The sequence below is a fragment of the Rhododendron vialii genome, chromosome 9a, assembly GCF_030253575.1.
Source record: "Rhododendron vialii isolate Sample 1 chromosome 9a, ASM3025357v1".
Taxonomy (NCBI): Eukaryota; Viridiplantae; Streptophyta; class Magnoliopsida; order Ericales; family Ericaceae; genus Rhododendron; species Rhododendron vialii.
Window position 1 is genome coordinate 3,157,482 of NC_080565.1, and position 15,883 is coordinate 3,173,364.

At 39.5% G+C, this 15,883-nt stretch overlaps 1 protein-coding gene across 15 annotated transcripts in view; it reads right to left on the reverse strand.

The window, feature by feature from the left end:
- Positions 1–12,547: 12,547 nt before the first annotated feature.
- Positions 12,548–15,883, reverse strand: part of LOC131301970 (putative disease resistance protein RGA3) — a 48,702-nt gene continuing 45,366 nt past the window's right edge. For 14 of the 15 annotated variants that reach the window (XM_058328510.1, XM_058328500.1, XM_058328508.1 and 11 more), the window contains 3 exons: positions 15,175–15,330; positions 13,641–14,228; positions 13,100–13,463 (listed from right to left, as the gene is read on the reverse strand). In XM_058328510.1, coding sequence (XP_058184493.1) covers positions 13,408–13,463; positions 13,641–14,228; positions 15,175–15,330 — 800 coding nt within the window. In that variant the 3' untranslated portion in view covers positions 13,100–13,407. Of the gene's footprint in view, positions 12,865–13,099; positions 13,464–13,640; positions 14,229–15,174; positions 15,331–15,883 lie in introns of those variants that run through there. The other variant, XM_058328498.1, reaches the window with a different exon arrangement.

Here is a 15,883-nt window from a genome sequence, read left to right on the forward strand (position 1 = left end):
TTGAGGGAATTTCACCACTCACCGTTAGCCGTGTATCCGGGAGGAACGAAAATGTACCATGACTTACGTAGACAGTTTTGGTGGCCGGGAATGAAGAGAGATGTCGTTGTCTTCGTGTCCAAATGTCTTACGTGCCAACAAGTCAAAGCCGAGCATCAACGACCTGCGGGGGAGTTACAACCATTGCCAGTAGCCGAGTGGAAGTGGGAGAATGTGACAATGGATTTCGTTACCGGTTTACCGAGATCGCCGAGGGGGCACGACGCCATTTGGGTGATAGTCGATCGATTGACTAAGTCAGCGCATTTCTTACCGATTCAGGTTACCGATTCGATTGATACGCTTAGTCGTTTGTACATCCGCGAGATTATCCGTTTGCATGGGATACCCGTTTCTATCGTGTCAGATCGAGTTCCAAGGTTTACCGCGCGCTTTTGGCAGAGTCTGCAGGCCGCTCTTGGCACCAATCTTTTATTTAGTACCGCGTATCACCCTCAAACGGATGGGTAATCTGAGAGAACGATTCAGATTCTAGAAGATATGCTTCGGGCTTGCGTTATGGACTTTCGGGGCAGTTGGGAAGATCACCTACCGTTAGTTGAATTCGCGTACAATAATAGCTACCAATCTAGTATCGAGATGGCGCCGTATGAAGCCTTGTATGGGAGACCGTGTCGATCACCCATTTGTTGGACCGAGTTGGGCGAGGCTACGTTAGTTGGGCCGGATTTGATCAAAGAAACCTCTGAGAGTATGAAAGCGATCCGTCAACGCCTTTTAGAAGCACAAAAGAGAACCACCGACCAAGTCAAAACGATTCATCAACGGTTGTTAACCGCGCAGAGTAGGCAAAAGAGTTACGCCGATCGTCGTCGCCGGCCGTTATCATTTGAAGTGGGGGATCACGTGTTCCTTAAGGTCTCGCCGCGCCGGGGGCTATCTCGTTTTGGGCAAAGGGGTAAGCTTTCACCGCGTTATATCGGACCTTTGACATTATCGAGAAGATCGGGAAAGTCGCGTATCGATTGGCATTACCACCCAGATTATCGAACGTTCACGATGTGTTCCACGTGTCTATGTTACGAAAGTATGAGCCGGATCCGTCACACATTCTAGAGTGGTCCGAACTAGAGTTGGAAGCCGACGCATCTTACGGGGAGGAGCCGATACGTATCCTAGATTCGCGCGAGCAAGTTTTGAGAGGGAAGACCATACCGTTAGTGCGAGTTCTATGGGGTACTCTAGGGAAAGAAGAGTCGACGTGGGAAAGGGAACACGAAGTAAGAGAGAAGTACCCGCACTTGTTTCCGAGTTAACCAATGTGAGTCAAAAAAAAAAATTTTCGAACCTTACAATCATTGACTTGTTGTTTGGAAATATGTGTGGTGATATGAGCTTGATTTCTTGATGCATGATCTTGTTTGACTTGAATTGAAAATTTCGGGACGAAATTTCTTTAAGGAGGATAGATTGTAGAGACTCGAATAATTTTAAATGTCTGAAATATTTATTAAATGACTAGTTGGAAGAATATGGTTTATTAGGTGATTTATTGAATTGGAGACTAAAGTGAAAAATTGAGAATTGAGGGGTGAATGTGTGGTTTAAATGATATATGTGTATATGAGGGGTGTGTGTGTGGTGTGGGAGAACATTTTCCCATTTCCTCATCTCTCTCTACCGTCCCCCCTCCCTCTCTCCACCGTCCCTCTCATTCTCTCCTCTCCTCCCACTCAAAACCTCACTCAATCTTGCAAAACCTTCAAGGATTGACCACCCTCCGACCTTCCAATCGTGTTTTGAAGTTTGAATCGGAGATTGGGAGCTCGAGAAAGCTAGGGCTTGATCGAATTTTGAAGATCTTTGTTATCGTCTTGAGGTAGGGACTTCTTTACCTCTTTTGTGTGTATATATGTTGAAATGGTGTAGAAATCGTGCTTGGATCGTCCCTTTTTGGTGATTTGAATGTTTGTCAAAACTGCAGAAAATCGCCTCAAAACAGCGGGGTATTGATACCCAAATTTGGGGTATCAATACCCCATCCTTCTCTGGATTTCCCGCTGACCAGGTATTGAAACCTGATTTCGGGGTATCAATACCCCTTGTTGTTCTCGACAGCTTTGATGCTATTTGTGTTTTCTTCGATCGTTTCAACCCCAATCGATTCTAAACCCTTTTGGATCCCTTCTAATCCATCTTTTGCTTATCTAATTGACGTCCTATGATTAATTGACGTTATTCGTGGTTCTTAGGCCTTCCATTAGTAGGAAATGACAAAGGTTTAATTGATTAAAACTTGTTAATTCGCATATCATTGATCGGTCGTATGTTTATGAACATTTGTGACATATTTATGATATGGTTGGCGTGTCGTGACATATTCATGATATGGTTGGCGTGTGGTAACATATTTCATGCTTGATTGTGGTTTTGGGAAGGTTATAGCTTGTATATTGATTAAGGGAATAGTTGTTTGTGTCGGGAATTGATTTAGGAAGTCTCGTAACGCAAGGGGTGGTAATGCGAAGACTTAGGCGGTCTTGTAACGCAAGGGGTGGTAATACGGTGACCCGAGTTGTAGGGATCACCGTGACGCAAGGGGTGGTAACACGGTAATCCTCGTGGAGTTATCCGGTGACGCAAGGGGTGGAAATACCGATGGAGGGGGTTTTGGGCAATGGTGAATCGTATCGAGGTTATTGAGTCGTTTTACATTGAGTGAACTTAGTGATATTTCAAGCTATATGCATGTGATAGAATGATCATGTTGAACGTTGGGAATATCCTCAAATCACTTGTTTCCATTGTTTGAGCTGTACCTCTTGCCTTCGTTTCACCTGCACATCTCATCATGTTTACATATAGAACTGGTAAAGGTTTTCCTACTGGGCTAGTGTAGCTCAACCTAATCTTTCTTTTCAGGACAAAATGCTGGACAATAGCTCGCATGCTATGTATGCTTGGGAATGAAAGACTTTTTGGAAGTTAACCTTACGTAGTTACTTAGCATCTTTGTATTAACTTTATTTTGACAGAGATGTGACTGTAACTCATTATCTTAATCCTTTTGACTAAACGTTTGTAATATTCTAAACAGAATCGTACTTGCATTTATGTATTTTGGGGCCAAAGCGCCAAAGTTGTAAACCTTTGATCGTGGGGATTTGATTTGTAATTTAAGACATGTGGGAACTCTTTTGGGTAATATGTATGACAGGCGAGGCTTTTTATTTAAAATGTATTACTTAATTATGTTGGAAATCGAAGGCGTAACATAAGTTCACACTCTTTTTCCTAAGTATAACACCACATTCTACACAACGTGCTAAACTCATAAGTAACTTCACGACTCGCTAACCACTAGCCTCTTTACTAGAATCCCATGAAACGAGGGCTCAAGGACTTTAGGGTGATCAACGAGATGAAATCACAAGGATACGAGTTACTAAGTTACCTTTCAGATCATTAGCCAAACTCACGACTACCCATCACACTCATTACAACGTCTTGGATAACCTACGGTACACCTAAATAACCTTACGGTTCATTTTCCATTTACAATGGTACTAAAATTACCTTTAAAGGGTATCGCAAGGGGTTGGAATGATCAATGAATCATTGGAACCTAAGTAATCGAGTTTAGAGATGATTAGAATGTGATTAGGGAGTGTTAGAAGTGATCGGGAGTCAATACAATCGACAAATGATTAATAGAGTTCAAAACAGTTTTCTGAGTCATTGGAACCAATACCCCAAAAAGTAGGTATTGGTACCAAACCAATCCAGAGAGCAATTAGAGACTGAGGTATTGATACCTCAAAAAGTAGGTATTGATACCAAACTGATTCAGAGAGCAATCAGAGACTGAGGTATTGATACCTCAAAAAGTAGGTATTGATACCACTGCATTACAGTGGACGATTTTGCAGAAAAATCAAGAACGAGCACAAACTCAAAATCCAACAAACTAAGGCACGATTTAGGCACATAATCATCACATAAACTCATAACAAGAGTAAGAAATCCCTACCTCAAGTCAATGGTCGAAACCCACGCGATTTGAGCAAGCCCTAGTTCTCCAAACTTCGAAATCAACCGAATACTCCTCCTCTGAGCGCAACCCACGAAATTTAAACTCAAGACTATGGTTGAGGGTGGAATGGAGGTGGATCTTAGTGGTGTTCATGTTGGAATTTTGGGTGAGAGAGCAAGGGAGTGAGAGAGAGCCGAGGGAGAGCCGAGGGAGATAGATCGGGAGAAGAGAGAGAGTGAGATGGGAGAATTTGTTCTCCTACACACACACCCACATTTATATACTAGCACCCACACAAATCACACTTGCACTCCCTCAATTAGCAATCCTAACACATTGACCCCAAATCAAATAAACTCAATAAATTTCATATTTTCCCTCATTTATAATATCGAATAAACCTTTTTTTTTTTAAATTACGGGTCCTTACATATATCCTAAATAGAGTACCTCTCAAAAAGTCTAACATTACTCCATATGAGCTCTGGTCAAAAAGGAAACCAAACCTGAGTTACTTTAAGACTTGGGGGTGTAGGGCGATTGTGAGATTGCCTGGACCTAAAAGGAAGAAACTAGGTCCAAAAGGAATCGAGTGTGTATTCCTTGGATATGCTTTGCACAATAAAGCATATAGGTTTCTAGTGGCTGAGCCTAATGAGGTTGTGTCTATCAACACCATCATTGAATCTCGAGATGTAGTGTTTTATGAAAACAGATTTGACAGAATTCCAAGGTTAAAATCTAGTAAGGATTTGGAATCTGATAAAGATTTGGAAGAGTTTCCTTTGATGTCCGAAAAGTACAATGAGCCTTTAGAGGTTCTTGTTGAAGGAAATGAACCTGAGGAACAAGTTGAATTGAGAAGGAGCAAACGAGTTCCGACAGAGAAAACGTTTGGTCCTGATTTCATAGTTTTTCTAGTTGAAGGCACTAGAGAGACTTCATGTGCTCACAATGTATTTTCACTTCACGTTGAAAATGATCTTTTATCATTAGAGGAAGCAATGAAATCGCAAGACGTGGCTTTCTGGAAAGAGGCTATCCAAGATGAGATCGAAGGACTCTATTATGGGTAATAATACATGGGTTTTGGCGGATTTACCACCTGGTTCTAAACCAATTGCTTGTAAATGGATTTTCAAAAAGAGAATGAAAATTGATGGAACTATTGATAAGTTCAAAGCCAGACTTGTTGCCAAAGGTTTTACCCAGAAACAGGGTATTGATTACTTTGATACCTATGCCCCGATTGCTAGAATCTCAACAATTAGAGTTTTAATTGCTCTTGCTTCTATATACAAGTTTGAGATACACCAAATGGATGTCAAGATTGCATTCCTTAATGGTGAGTTAGATGAGGAAATCTATATGAAGCAACCGGAGGGGTTCATTGTGCAAGATTATGAACACAAGGTTTGCAAGCTTGTAAAGTCTCTTTATGGACTTAAGCAAGTGCCTAAGCAATGACATGAGAAGTTTGACAAAGTGATTGTGTCAAATGGTTTTACAATACACCAATATGATAAATGCGTGTATAGTAAGTTTAATGGCAAACGAGGAGTCATTATCTGTTTGTACGTAGATGATATGCTCATTTTTGGTACAGACCAAGAGAGCATTCAGAGTACAAAAGATTTTCTTTCAGCTAACTTTAGTATGAAAGATATGGGTGTTGCTGATGTAAATTTGGGTATCATAATTAAAAAAAGTGGTGGTCATTTAATTCTATCCCAAAAACATTACATTGAGAAGATTTTAAAGAAGTTTAATCACTTTGAAAGCAAACTGGCGTCTACTCCGTGTAACTCTCAGTTGCCATTAGATCATAATGAGGGGAGAGCGGTGTCATAACTAGAGTATTCTAGAGTGATTGGCAGTTTGATGTATGCCATGACAAGTTTAAGACCGGACATTGCATATGCGGTGGGGAGACTTAATAAGTATACTAATAATCCTGGGCATGTGCATTGGCACGCGGTACATAGAGTATTGCGATACCTCAAAGGTACTATAGATTATGGAATAGTCTATAGTGGGTATCCTTCGGTTCTAGAAGGATACATTGACGCTAGTTGGATTACTGAGTGGAATGATCACTCTTCAACGAGTGGTTGGGTTTTTACACTTGGTGGAGGGACCATCTCCTAGGGATCTAATAAGCAAACACTGATAACAGACTCGACCATGGCAGCCGAGTTTGTAGCATTAGCTTCTGGTAGTAAGGAGGCAGAATGGCTAAGAAATCTATTGGTTAGTTGAGAGATGTTGGAGTGGCATATATTAGGGAACATTCCTAATATAAGTAAATAATGATCTAGTGTGATGCAGCCCTATGGTGCTTTGCACCATACTAGCGAAGTCGGTGCTTCACACCAGTACACACTCACACGCGTGGCGTGATCTGTGGTGCATTGTGGTGCTTTAGCAGCGCACTTTGCACTTAGCATGTCAGCGCTAGGCGCCTTGTAGGCGCCATTCTTATTGCGAGTTGGCAGTAAGGTGGCGCTGACGTGGATACCGCGTGTCACACACGTGGCAGGTGAGTCACACGGGACAGTTTCAATTGGGTGCAACTCGAGCGCATGGGTGCGCTGGTTCGTGGAGTTGTGATCGCAGCCATTGGCCGTAAATGGGCACGATCCAACGGATTGGATCAAATCCGATTGGATGTGAATGAAACAGTACACCAATTCAGTGTGACAAGGTGTGACTGGTCGATCAAGACCGTAGGATCTGATTCAACGGTCACACTAGATCGGGTGCATACCCATTTTCGATGGGAGCGTAGTGGCCTATAAATAAACCACTACTTGACAAAATCCAAGGTGACACACACCTAAGCCGAATTTCTCCCACATCTCTCTCTTTATATTTTCTAGCATTCATTCTGCATTCTGTTTTGCTGCAGAAAACAGAATATAGTGGTTCTCGGTTCTTATATTCGTTCAGCAGGTATTCTGTCCGTTTCGTTAGTGCAAACGCAAACGAAAAGAATTTCGAGTTCGGGCTTCAATTTATCTCGAAGGCAGGTTTGTTGTAACCCTTTGCATACCATCTGGTGGGGGCAAATACTATCTTTAGGAAAGCGACATAGTCGTGACTCGAAGCGTATTTCAGCATTTGTGGAGGTTTCGCCAACAATTCAGAATTTGCAGCACCGTTTATCAACAATGCAGAAATGGAGCTGAGTAGAAATCACATAACTTAACCTAATATGTTGAAGCCTCGTAGAACAGCGAGATACTATTGAGTATTTCTATAACATGTTAACTCTAGTATCCCAATGTGAAGAGTTCAATTGCTGCCAAAAATCACATACCTTCAAATCGTGGTTGGCATTCCAAAGAAAAATGCAAGGCTTCCTTGTGTAGATCATTTGCGCAATTTAAGTATTTCAATTGATATGAGAATCACTGAATACAAATAAAGATGTGATTAGATATTCTAGCCTAATTAGGTGGTTATTACAGAAGTATTGACAAACAAAATAAACCATACAAGCGCAACTTGATTAACTCTTCAAGCTCTGTTGTCCTTCAAGGAAGAAGAAGGGAAAAAGGAAAAGAAGAGGAATAATACAGGGTACACATATACACATAATGCAAAGCGCAGCCAACTATTTCGTGGTTAAGGTATCAAACTGTTAGCCTAAAGGTTTCTAATAGAATACCTTATTGATTTTGATGATAACAAAACATATTTTATTGGAATTAAAATATAATTAATATTGTGATATTTGGTACTCACTTGAATTAATATTTCTTTTGTAGGATTTGGTTGAAGTACACATGGAATATTTCTACACCAAATCACTATCTTCAATAGTCAAGAGAAATTGAAAGGAGGAAGATTAAGGACAAATCTTCTCCTAACTTAATTGGCTATAAGGACTCATTTGGAAAGCAAACATTGATTAAGGAGGAAGATATTTCTAACGGCTAGTTGATGGATTCACTGAGGAAAGTGAAATTTTGGTTTCAATTTGAAGAGAGGAAATAATCAGATGGAAGATTTATTGGTTGCATTATTTGCTCCAGCGGCTAGTGGAACCTCCTTCAATCATATCATTCATTCCAAGCATATATATAGAAGAAACAGAGAAGAAGAAATAGTGACAGAAAAGCTTGAAGAACGAAATCTGCATTTACCATTCTTTATCTGTCAACTCCGCGCTTACATCTTGAATATTAGTTTGAGTGTTGTTCTTGAGCCAAAAATTGTAAAAGGGATTGTACACCCTTATTCATACTCTTGTGAGAGTAAATCTTTTTGTGAGTGATTTTGGAGAGAAAATCACTGGAGGGTTAGGTGTTACTAGCACCGGAGTCAAAACTAGTTGGGTTAAGTGTGACTAGCACCGGAGTCAAAATTAGTCGGAGTGATTGGGGATAGATTGCTCGTTCTAAAGGTTGTCTAGCACCCACGAAGCTAAAAGATTGTAACTGTGGAAGATAGTGCAGCAAATCTCAAGTTGGATACTTAGGGAGTGGACTAGGTCGTGAAGTTGCAGACTGAACCACTATAAATCCTTGCGTTCGATTATCTCTTCCCTACTCTCTTTTCTTTCCGTCTTGCATATCAATATTATATGAGTAGAATAGTATTTCATTGAAATTGGAATTGTAGTTGAATAGATTGCAATTAGTTTTTAAAAAATTCCGCGTTATATTTGAGATAACCCACCCCCCCCCCCCCCCCCCCCTCGGGTTGCTATTTGGACCAACACACAGTGTGTTGGAATGCTGCATCCAATACTGCAGTGGTGATAAGACATTCAGGCCTAAAAATACATTGAATTTTAAAGTGCGGACAACCCAAAAAAACATCATCTGCGAGGTTGAAGAAGGAAAATAAAAAGGGGAACAAGGAAAATAACAAGACAGCAATCTATATGTTTGATATACTGCTTTTGCTAGAGCTATAAAGAATAGACCTGGGAGTGCTCCTTTGACAATGATTGGAATGAATAATTTGCTGCAGGCCAGTGTCCATAAGCTCATATGCAGAGTAACTATAGCTATATGAATCGCCTCGGGGTGGTGGTACTATATCTCTAGTAGCAGCAACCTGTGTGGCAAAGGCCTGTAACATTAGATGAGAAACTTCCTCCTTCCTCTTTATATACTTCTGAAGACATGATAAGACACTAGGATCAAGCGTTGATCATCAAGTTATATCATAAGCATATTTGTACCTAGGAGCCAAAAGATGGACTTTTAATGATCATATGACTTAATAGGTTTTTGAATTATGACAAATGCATTACCACGCAATGTATACCCCATGCGTAAGGACATGCCAATGCACAAGACTCTCAGATATCAGGGTTTGGGAGGATGAGATGTATGCAGTTATGCACTTTTAGCACAGCTGTGAAGAGGCTATTTCCATGAAATGTGAAGGACTTAAATGTCTAAAAAGCACTGGGAAATGTTATGTATTAAGACATAGCTTTCTCTGAAAGAACATTGGGTTCATGACTCAGTACCATAGGAATCTTTTTTTTTCATTAAAGTACCAATGCATACGAACACAAAGGTATAATCATACGCAGAAACAAGTTAAAAAACTCGGGAAAGTTTTTCCAAAACATAAGAGATTTAGTACAATGGTAAATCATCTCGTTGCTACTAAGCCTTCATGCGCAACAGATGAAAATGTCTTTGGAGGTATATCAAAAAATACCAGGCCTAAAACTGTTGGATTGTCCAGAGTCCAACTTTTATGTGCCAACGGCTACCGAACAACAAAGATTAAAGAAGAGATACTTGAGAAATTATTGATCAGTTTGATGACAAGGGAAAATCCATAATCTATTTGTCTACCTCAAGATCCGAAGACAGGCTCGGTGATTTAGCATTAGCATTAGTTCCAGTCTAGCAATCATTGTTGTGAGATTAGACACATAAAGCTTCAATTTGACCCACCTTAACAAATATTGATTTCTTCAAGAAGCGCTTAGATCACAAGCTTACCAATTTCTAGAAAAATTGCATTCAATCAGCAGTCAAACGTCCAAACCAAAGAATATATCCAAGGGGTCTTTGTTTTGTTCCTTGAAGTACAAACATGATCAATTATCATCGAGCAATAAGACTAACTTCAAGAAGTTTCTTTCCAATCTTTGATTAAACTTACTTCATGAGTTGGCCTCTGGTGGATTCCGAAGGATAGTGGAAGGCTTGAGCAATTCAAGGCAACGGCGGTCAAGCAATGGGTGTGGTGAACGAGTGATTCAACAATCAACCGAGAAGGATTCTAGGTTGTAAGTATAGGTTTGTTTATAACCGTACAATGAGTTATAGTGCATGATTTCCTTCCCGTGGTTTTTACCCCGTTTAAGGGGTTTTCCACGTATATCTTTGTGTTCATCATTTATCGTTTTTCGATTTCTGTTATTTTGCCTGATTGAGTATCTGGATAGCAAAAAGGGAATTTTCACCTCTCATCCCTCCAAATCCACACCCTTTTTTTTCCAGATTCTTTACAAAGAAAAATAAAAACCAATAACCCCTGTGCCTCTGTGCCGAGGGGTTTTTGGCTGTTGGATTTTGTGTGTGTGTGTGCGCGTTTTTCTTAAGGCCCAAGATCTAACAGCAGAGAGGCATAGGGTTTTCCGGCACAGAGGATCTGGTTCCCCAATATCTGATTCACCTCTTTCTTTCTCACGTTGCCTACTATAACCGCCCACAACTCTTCCGCGTTTTATGGAAATGAAAAAACCTACTCCTAAATAACCTAACCGCTAGTACAGCAATAAACTGCTTTTAATTTGGAAACACAAACTAAAATGCGCCGGCCGCCATTTTCTTTCGTTTCAGTTTCCAAACATTCATCAAACTAACACAAGGATTTCTGCTATTGAGATTTTCACGTGGCTTTAAATTTTGCGGCGTTATTGAGGCCTTAGTTATTTTCATCTGCCAGAACAATGGTGGGCCATCAACACCCCGGTTTCAGATCAATTTCAAAGTAATTTCCCTCTTCACTTTCACATTTTGACTCCGTCTTCTAGATTTTGATTTTCAGGATGTATTGTTGTTCTTTTTTTGTTTTTTTTTTCTAATTGCTATGGCATTGGTATTAGAGGACAGGCATATGGAGTTCATAGTACTGGTGTCAATGGTAATGAGCATAGGATGGCCGAAATGAGCATAGGATGGCATTGCTCTTTCCTTGTTTAGTGAAGTTGAAGCAGCTCGTAGGATAGCCATAAATGAGCATAGGCCTATCTTTATTGACGTCAATTATTCAGTTTTGGTCATTACCTGTTGCCTACATAAAGTTTTCAAGTTTAAAGCTCAGAAAAAAAGAAAAAAGAAAAAAGAAAAAGAGAATGTTTAGTTTAAACTTTATCAAGTTAGCTTTATGACACTTGCGAAGTTGTGATTCCTTTCTCAATGGATAGGCTTAGACCAGGACATCACTCCACTTAGAATGTCATATGAAGGCTATATATAGTTGTGAACATAACTCTGAATTCGTGTGCGTATCCAAATCCACAGGTTAAAGAAATTTCACATTGGATGAACAATTCCTTACATGAAGTGCTGCCTACATTGCATTGCAACAGGTTTGCAAAAAAAAAAGAGTTTGAAGAAAAAAAGTCTTGCTCATCTTCTATCCTTGCACGGCTATAAACTTTTAACACTTACATATGCTGGAGTCTTTTGTTCTTTTTTTTTTTCTTGAACTACACATACACTAGAGTTTGATCGCATTGATTACGTACTTATTCTTTCTTGTAAAGACTGATAGATGAATTCAAGTCCTAAATGCAATTAACAGTTCATAGTTCACATTGGGGCGGGTCTAATTTTAAGCTGTTGGTACTATTATGTTGTTTGTTTCATCTATCTATATGAATACGTTTGGGCAATGGGTATATACGTTGGTAAGCTTATCTCAAGATGCATCGATCTCTAGAGGTCAGATTGTGATCATTCTTCGTACTGTCATAATACTTGCTCGTATTAAGATCGTGGTCAGATTGTTGAGGACCTCTACAACAGTGGGAGGCACTGGTGCATAAGGGATGATTCTTGAGTTTACGGTATTAGAACTCTAACACGACTGCCCACCATTTCAACATTGAAAGAGCGCTTCACCTCCCGTCCTCGATTACACAGATACATTCAAACATATAGCCTGTGCTTCTGCACAGATAAATCCACGGATTATGCCAAAATAATTGCGAAACCTTGAACGGGTAACACGAATACTCTATTTTCCTACTACTTGTTACACACTTTCCAGGCCCCTAAAGACACAGTCCTACAGCAGCGTCCACTATCTTCATTGAGACCTTTTGTGCACCAATATATGAGGTTTTAGGAGCCTAGCTAACACATTGCCGCTTCACACAAACGATAAAAAAATTTCTCGGATGAGGTGTGACCATACGCATATCCGGGACTCACCTCATGTGAGATGGCATAAAACACAACCGTTGTATAAAAAAAAGCTTTGAAAAAGTGAGGTTTGATACTTCATTAAAACTATATTTAGAAAGCATTGCGGACAATTACTAGTTTACTTATATATTTTGTAAAGGAAAATATTAATTGCAAGCCACTGAGCAGGGGTTAAGGTATCACAATATGTCAGAATGCCGCATACAAAGCTCTAGTGCTGATAAGATATTCAGGCCTTTGAATGTGGTGAATTTTAAAATTTGAAAAACCGGAAAAAAAAAAAGCATATGCCAGGCAGAAGAAGGAAAATAAAAAGGAAAGCTAGGAGAATTTCTGAAAAATTTGGGCTGATATATGAGGTGGTTTCCATACCAATATCGATTTCCTCAAGAAGCGGATCACGAGCTCACCAATTTTCTGGAAAATTTGCATTCAAACAGCAGGAAAATATTCTCAAAACATATGAACAGAGACAAAGATTTCGTGGCTAAAACAAATAAATTTGCAGAAAAATGTAAACAGCATATTTATGAGCTAGCAAGACCTTTGAGAACCGAAGTCTTACCATGAATTTGTCAGACAGACTTAGCATATAGCATTGCCTCGAAGACTCGGGAGTCGAAACACCTAGAACTGCTGAAAAGGGGGGTGAAAAAAGAAAAAAACCGTTTCACCTTGAGCATTTTCAGTTTGTATTTACACTGAGACCTCTGTGAACACAAGAACAGGTTACTAAAACCGTTTCACTCACATGATTTAAATACATAAAGGAGCTAATTAGTTAAGAACTACTTTCTTCAACACGTCACAACCCCTGTTCTTTTGTTGTTGGAGAGGTCTCAGAATTCGTAAGACCGAGAGAACAGAGGGGCTTATTACATTTAGAGAGTACCAAGTCTGAAAATAAGCAAACAGATGAAAATGCAGTAGATAAAAAACTACATGATTCGTAGGGGAGTTTCATGCTTCATCTGCAAGGAGAGGGTACACTTCAGTTAACTGCATTTCCTCATTGTCTGAAAGCCCAAAAATCACAGAAAATAATTAGGTCAGATAAAATTTTCCATGGATTATTTCACATACGCACACGGGCAAGACACACCCATGTGTCGTAATCAAAGAGAGAGAGAGACAGAGATGTGACAAGCGAAGAGAAGCAATCAATGAAACGTCCAATTCGAAGAATCAGTTACCTATTTCAATGGATGGAATATGAGCAATCTTGTGCCAATCTTCGCCGCCTCCCTTTTCGCATCTTTTCCCAACAAGGGGACACCCACTTATAAACAAAGATTCAAGATTTGAAAGTTTACCGAGCCACTCTGGCAGAGATTCCAACCCACTAAAATTCCAAATTGCCAAAGTTCTCAAGGCAGGGAGGTGCTCAAGTTGATCAGGCAGAGACTTGACCTCTGGCCATCCCCATAAATATAGTATCTCAAGGGAGGTGAGATGGCTCCATGGTGGTGATGCAACACTTGTGGAGGGCCACGGGAAATATCTAAACTCCTCTCCGAACGCACCTATACCCAATTCTTGAACGCTGGTGGTGCAAAACACCCCCTCCTCCCAACAGCTCCCCCAATTTGAACACGATCTAATAAACAGCTTCTTGAGGGATGTGAGGGTGCGTAATGCATCTGGATTGGGTGTCTTTAACTTTGGACAGTGCCGTAGCCCTAATTCTGTGAGGGTTGGTTGTAGCACCCCTTTTGGCAAACACGTTAACTCCGTGAAACCAGAAATTTCAAGTTCTTCAAGGGAGGTCGAGCCCTTGAACGCTGTTTCATCAATTGGACCCATCAGGTTATTGCAATGATGCACTCATTTAAAACATACTTCTCAAGAAACCTTATGTTTTCTAGCTCTCGCAAATAACTTAGCTCTCTCAAGAAACCTTATGTTTTCTAGCTCTCACAAATAACTTAGCCCATCTATTTCCACTATTGCCATATCTCCCTTTGTTTGGAACGTAGAGGATGGAGGAGGAGATCGAAAATTCTCTCTCGCCCATTGTTTGCTTTGAGGGAAAAGAGAATAAAAAATGGCCAAAAAGAGGATCACGTACAATGACAATTTTTCTTTCTTTTTTCATGTTAATTATTTTCTCTTTTCTTCCCTCTCTTTCCACAACGTTGCAAACATAGCATTAGGCTTCATTACTTTTTCTCTTTAGCAAATCTTCTATGAGGCTCCATTTGTTTTGAGAAAATACATTTTTTGCAAAAATATTTTACCAATTCTTATTACTTCGTTGTCTAAACTTGGAATAATTTTTTTTTGCAGAAATTGGTTTATATCCACGAGAGGAATTAACTTATGGAGCAAAAAACAATATATTATGTCATTTAATCTTAAGGATGAACTAGCTTAATAATCCTGTCTCGCAACATTTGTGGACCTCAAGCCCTTGGCAACAACTTATTCTTTAGACAACACAAATCTTGTACAGTATAATAAAACCAATCTCTGTTGAAACTTAATTTAATGTGTGCAAACAAATAATGCAAAATAAATTTCACGCAATCATTTTACGGGTAAAATGATTTGAATAAATGCAATTTTTGTGATAAATATTTTACATCAAGCCAAACAAAGCCTTAAGAGCAAAAATTTTGCAATCCACATCTTCTTGTATGAGGGGGTATGGGTTGTACTGTATTTCGGGGTAATTATCGTGAATAAGACGCAATTTGAAAAATAATTGTTGGGTGAATAGAAAAGAACCTGGAAGGGTCAACTCTGGGCAACCACGAATAAAAAGTTTTCGAAGGGACGTCAAGCCGTTGAATGCTGCTGCTCTTTTGTCAATTGGATTGAACATTTTTAACTTTGGGCACCGATTTATGTCTATCTCTTTGAGGGTTGATTGTAGCACCCATGCTGGCAAACACGTGAACTCAATTTAGCTATTGTGAATAACTCAACCCATTTATTTCTAGTACTACTACCCTATCTCCCTTTGTTTGGAACGTGGATGATGGAGGGCGGAGTCCAAAAATTGTCTCGCCACTTGTTGGTTTGAGGGAACAGAGAAGAAAAATAATAGAGAACAATTAAGTACAATAAATATTTTCCTTTCATTTTTCTTGTTAATTTGTTTATCTTGACTTCCCTCTTTTCCCACAAGGTTACAAACAAAGCATAGGGGTTCATTGCTTTTACTCTTTTGTGGATCTTTTTATTTGGACAGAATACAATAGTCGCAAAATATTTTTCCATTTTTAGGTGTTTGGTTGCATAAACTTGCATAAAACTATTTCTTAACAAAAAGTTTTATATCGACAAGTGGAATTAACTTACGGAGCAAAAAATATTAAATTGCATCATTTTCTCTTAAGGAAGAACTAACTTAACTAATCCCATCTTATAACCTCTGTGGACCTCAGGCCCTTGGCAACAACTTATTCTTTAGACAACACAATCTCGTACTTCA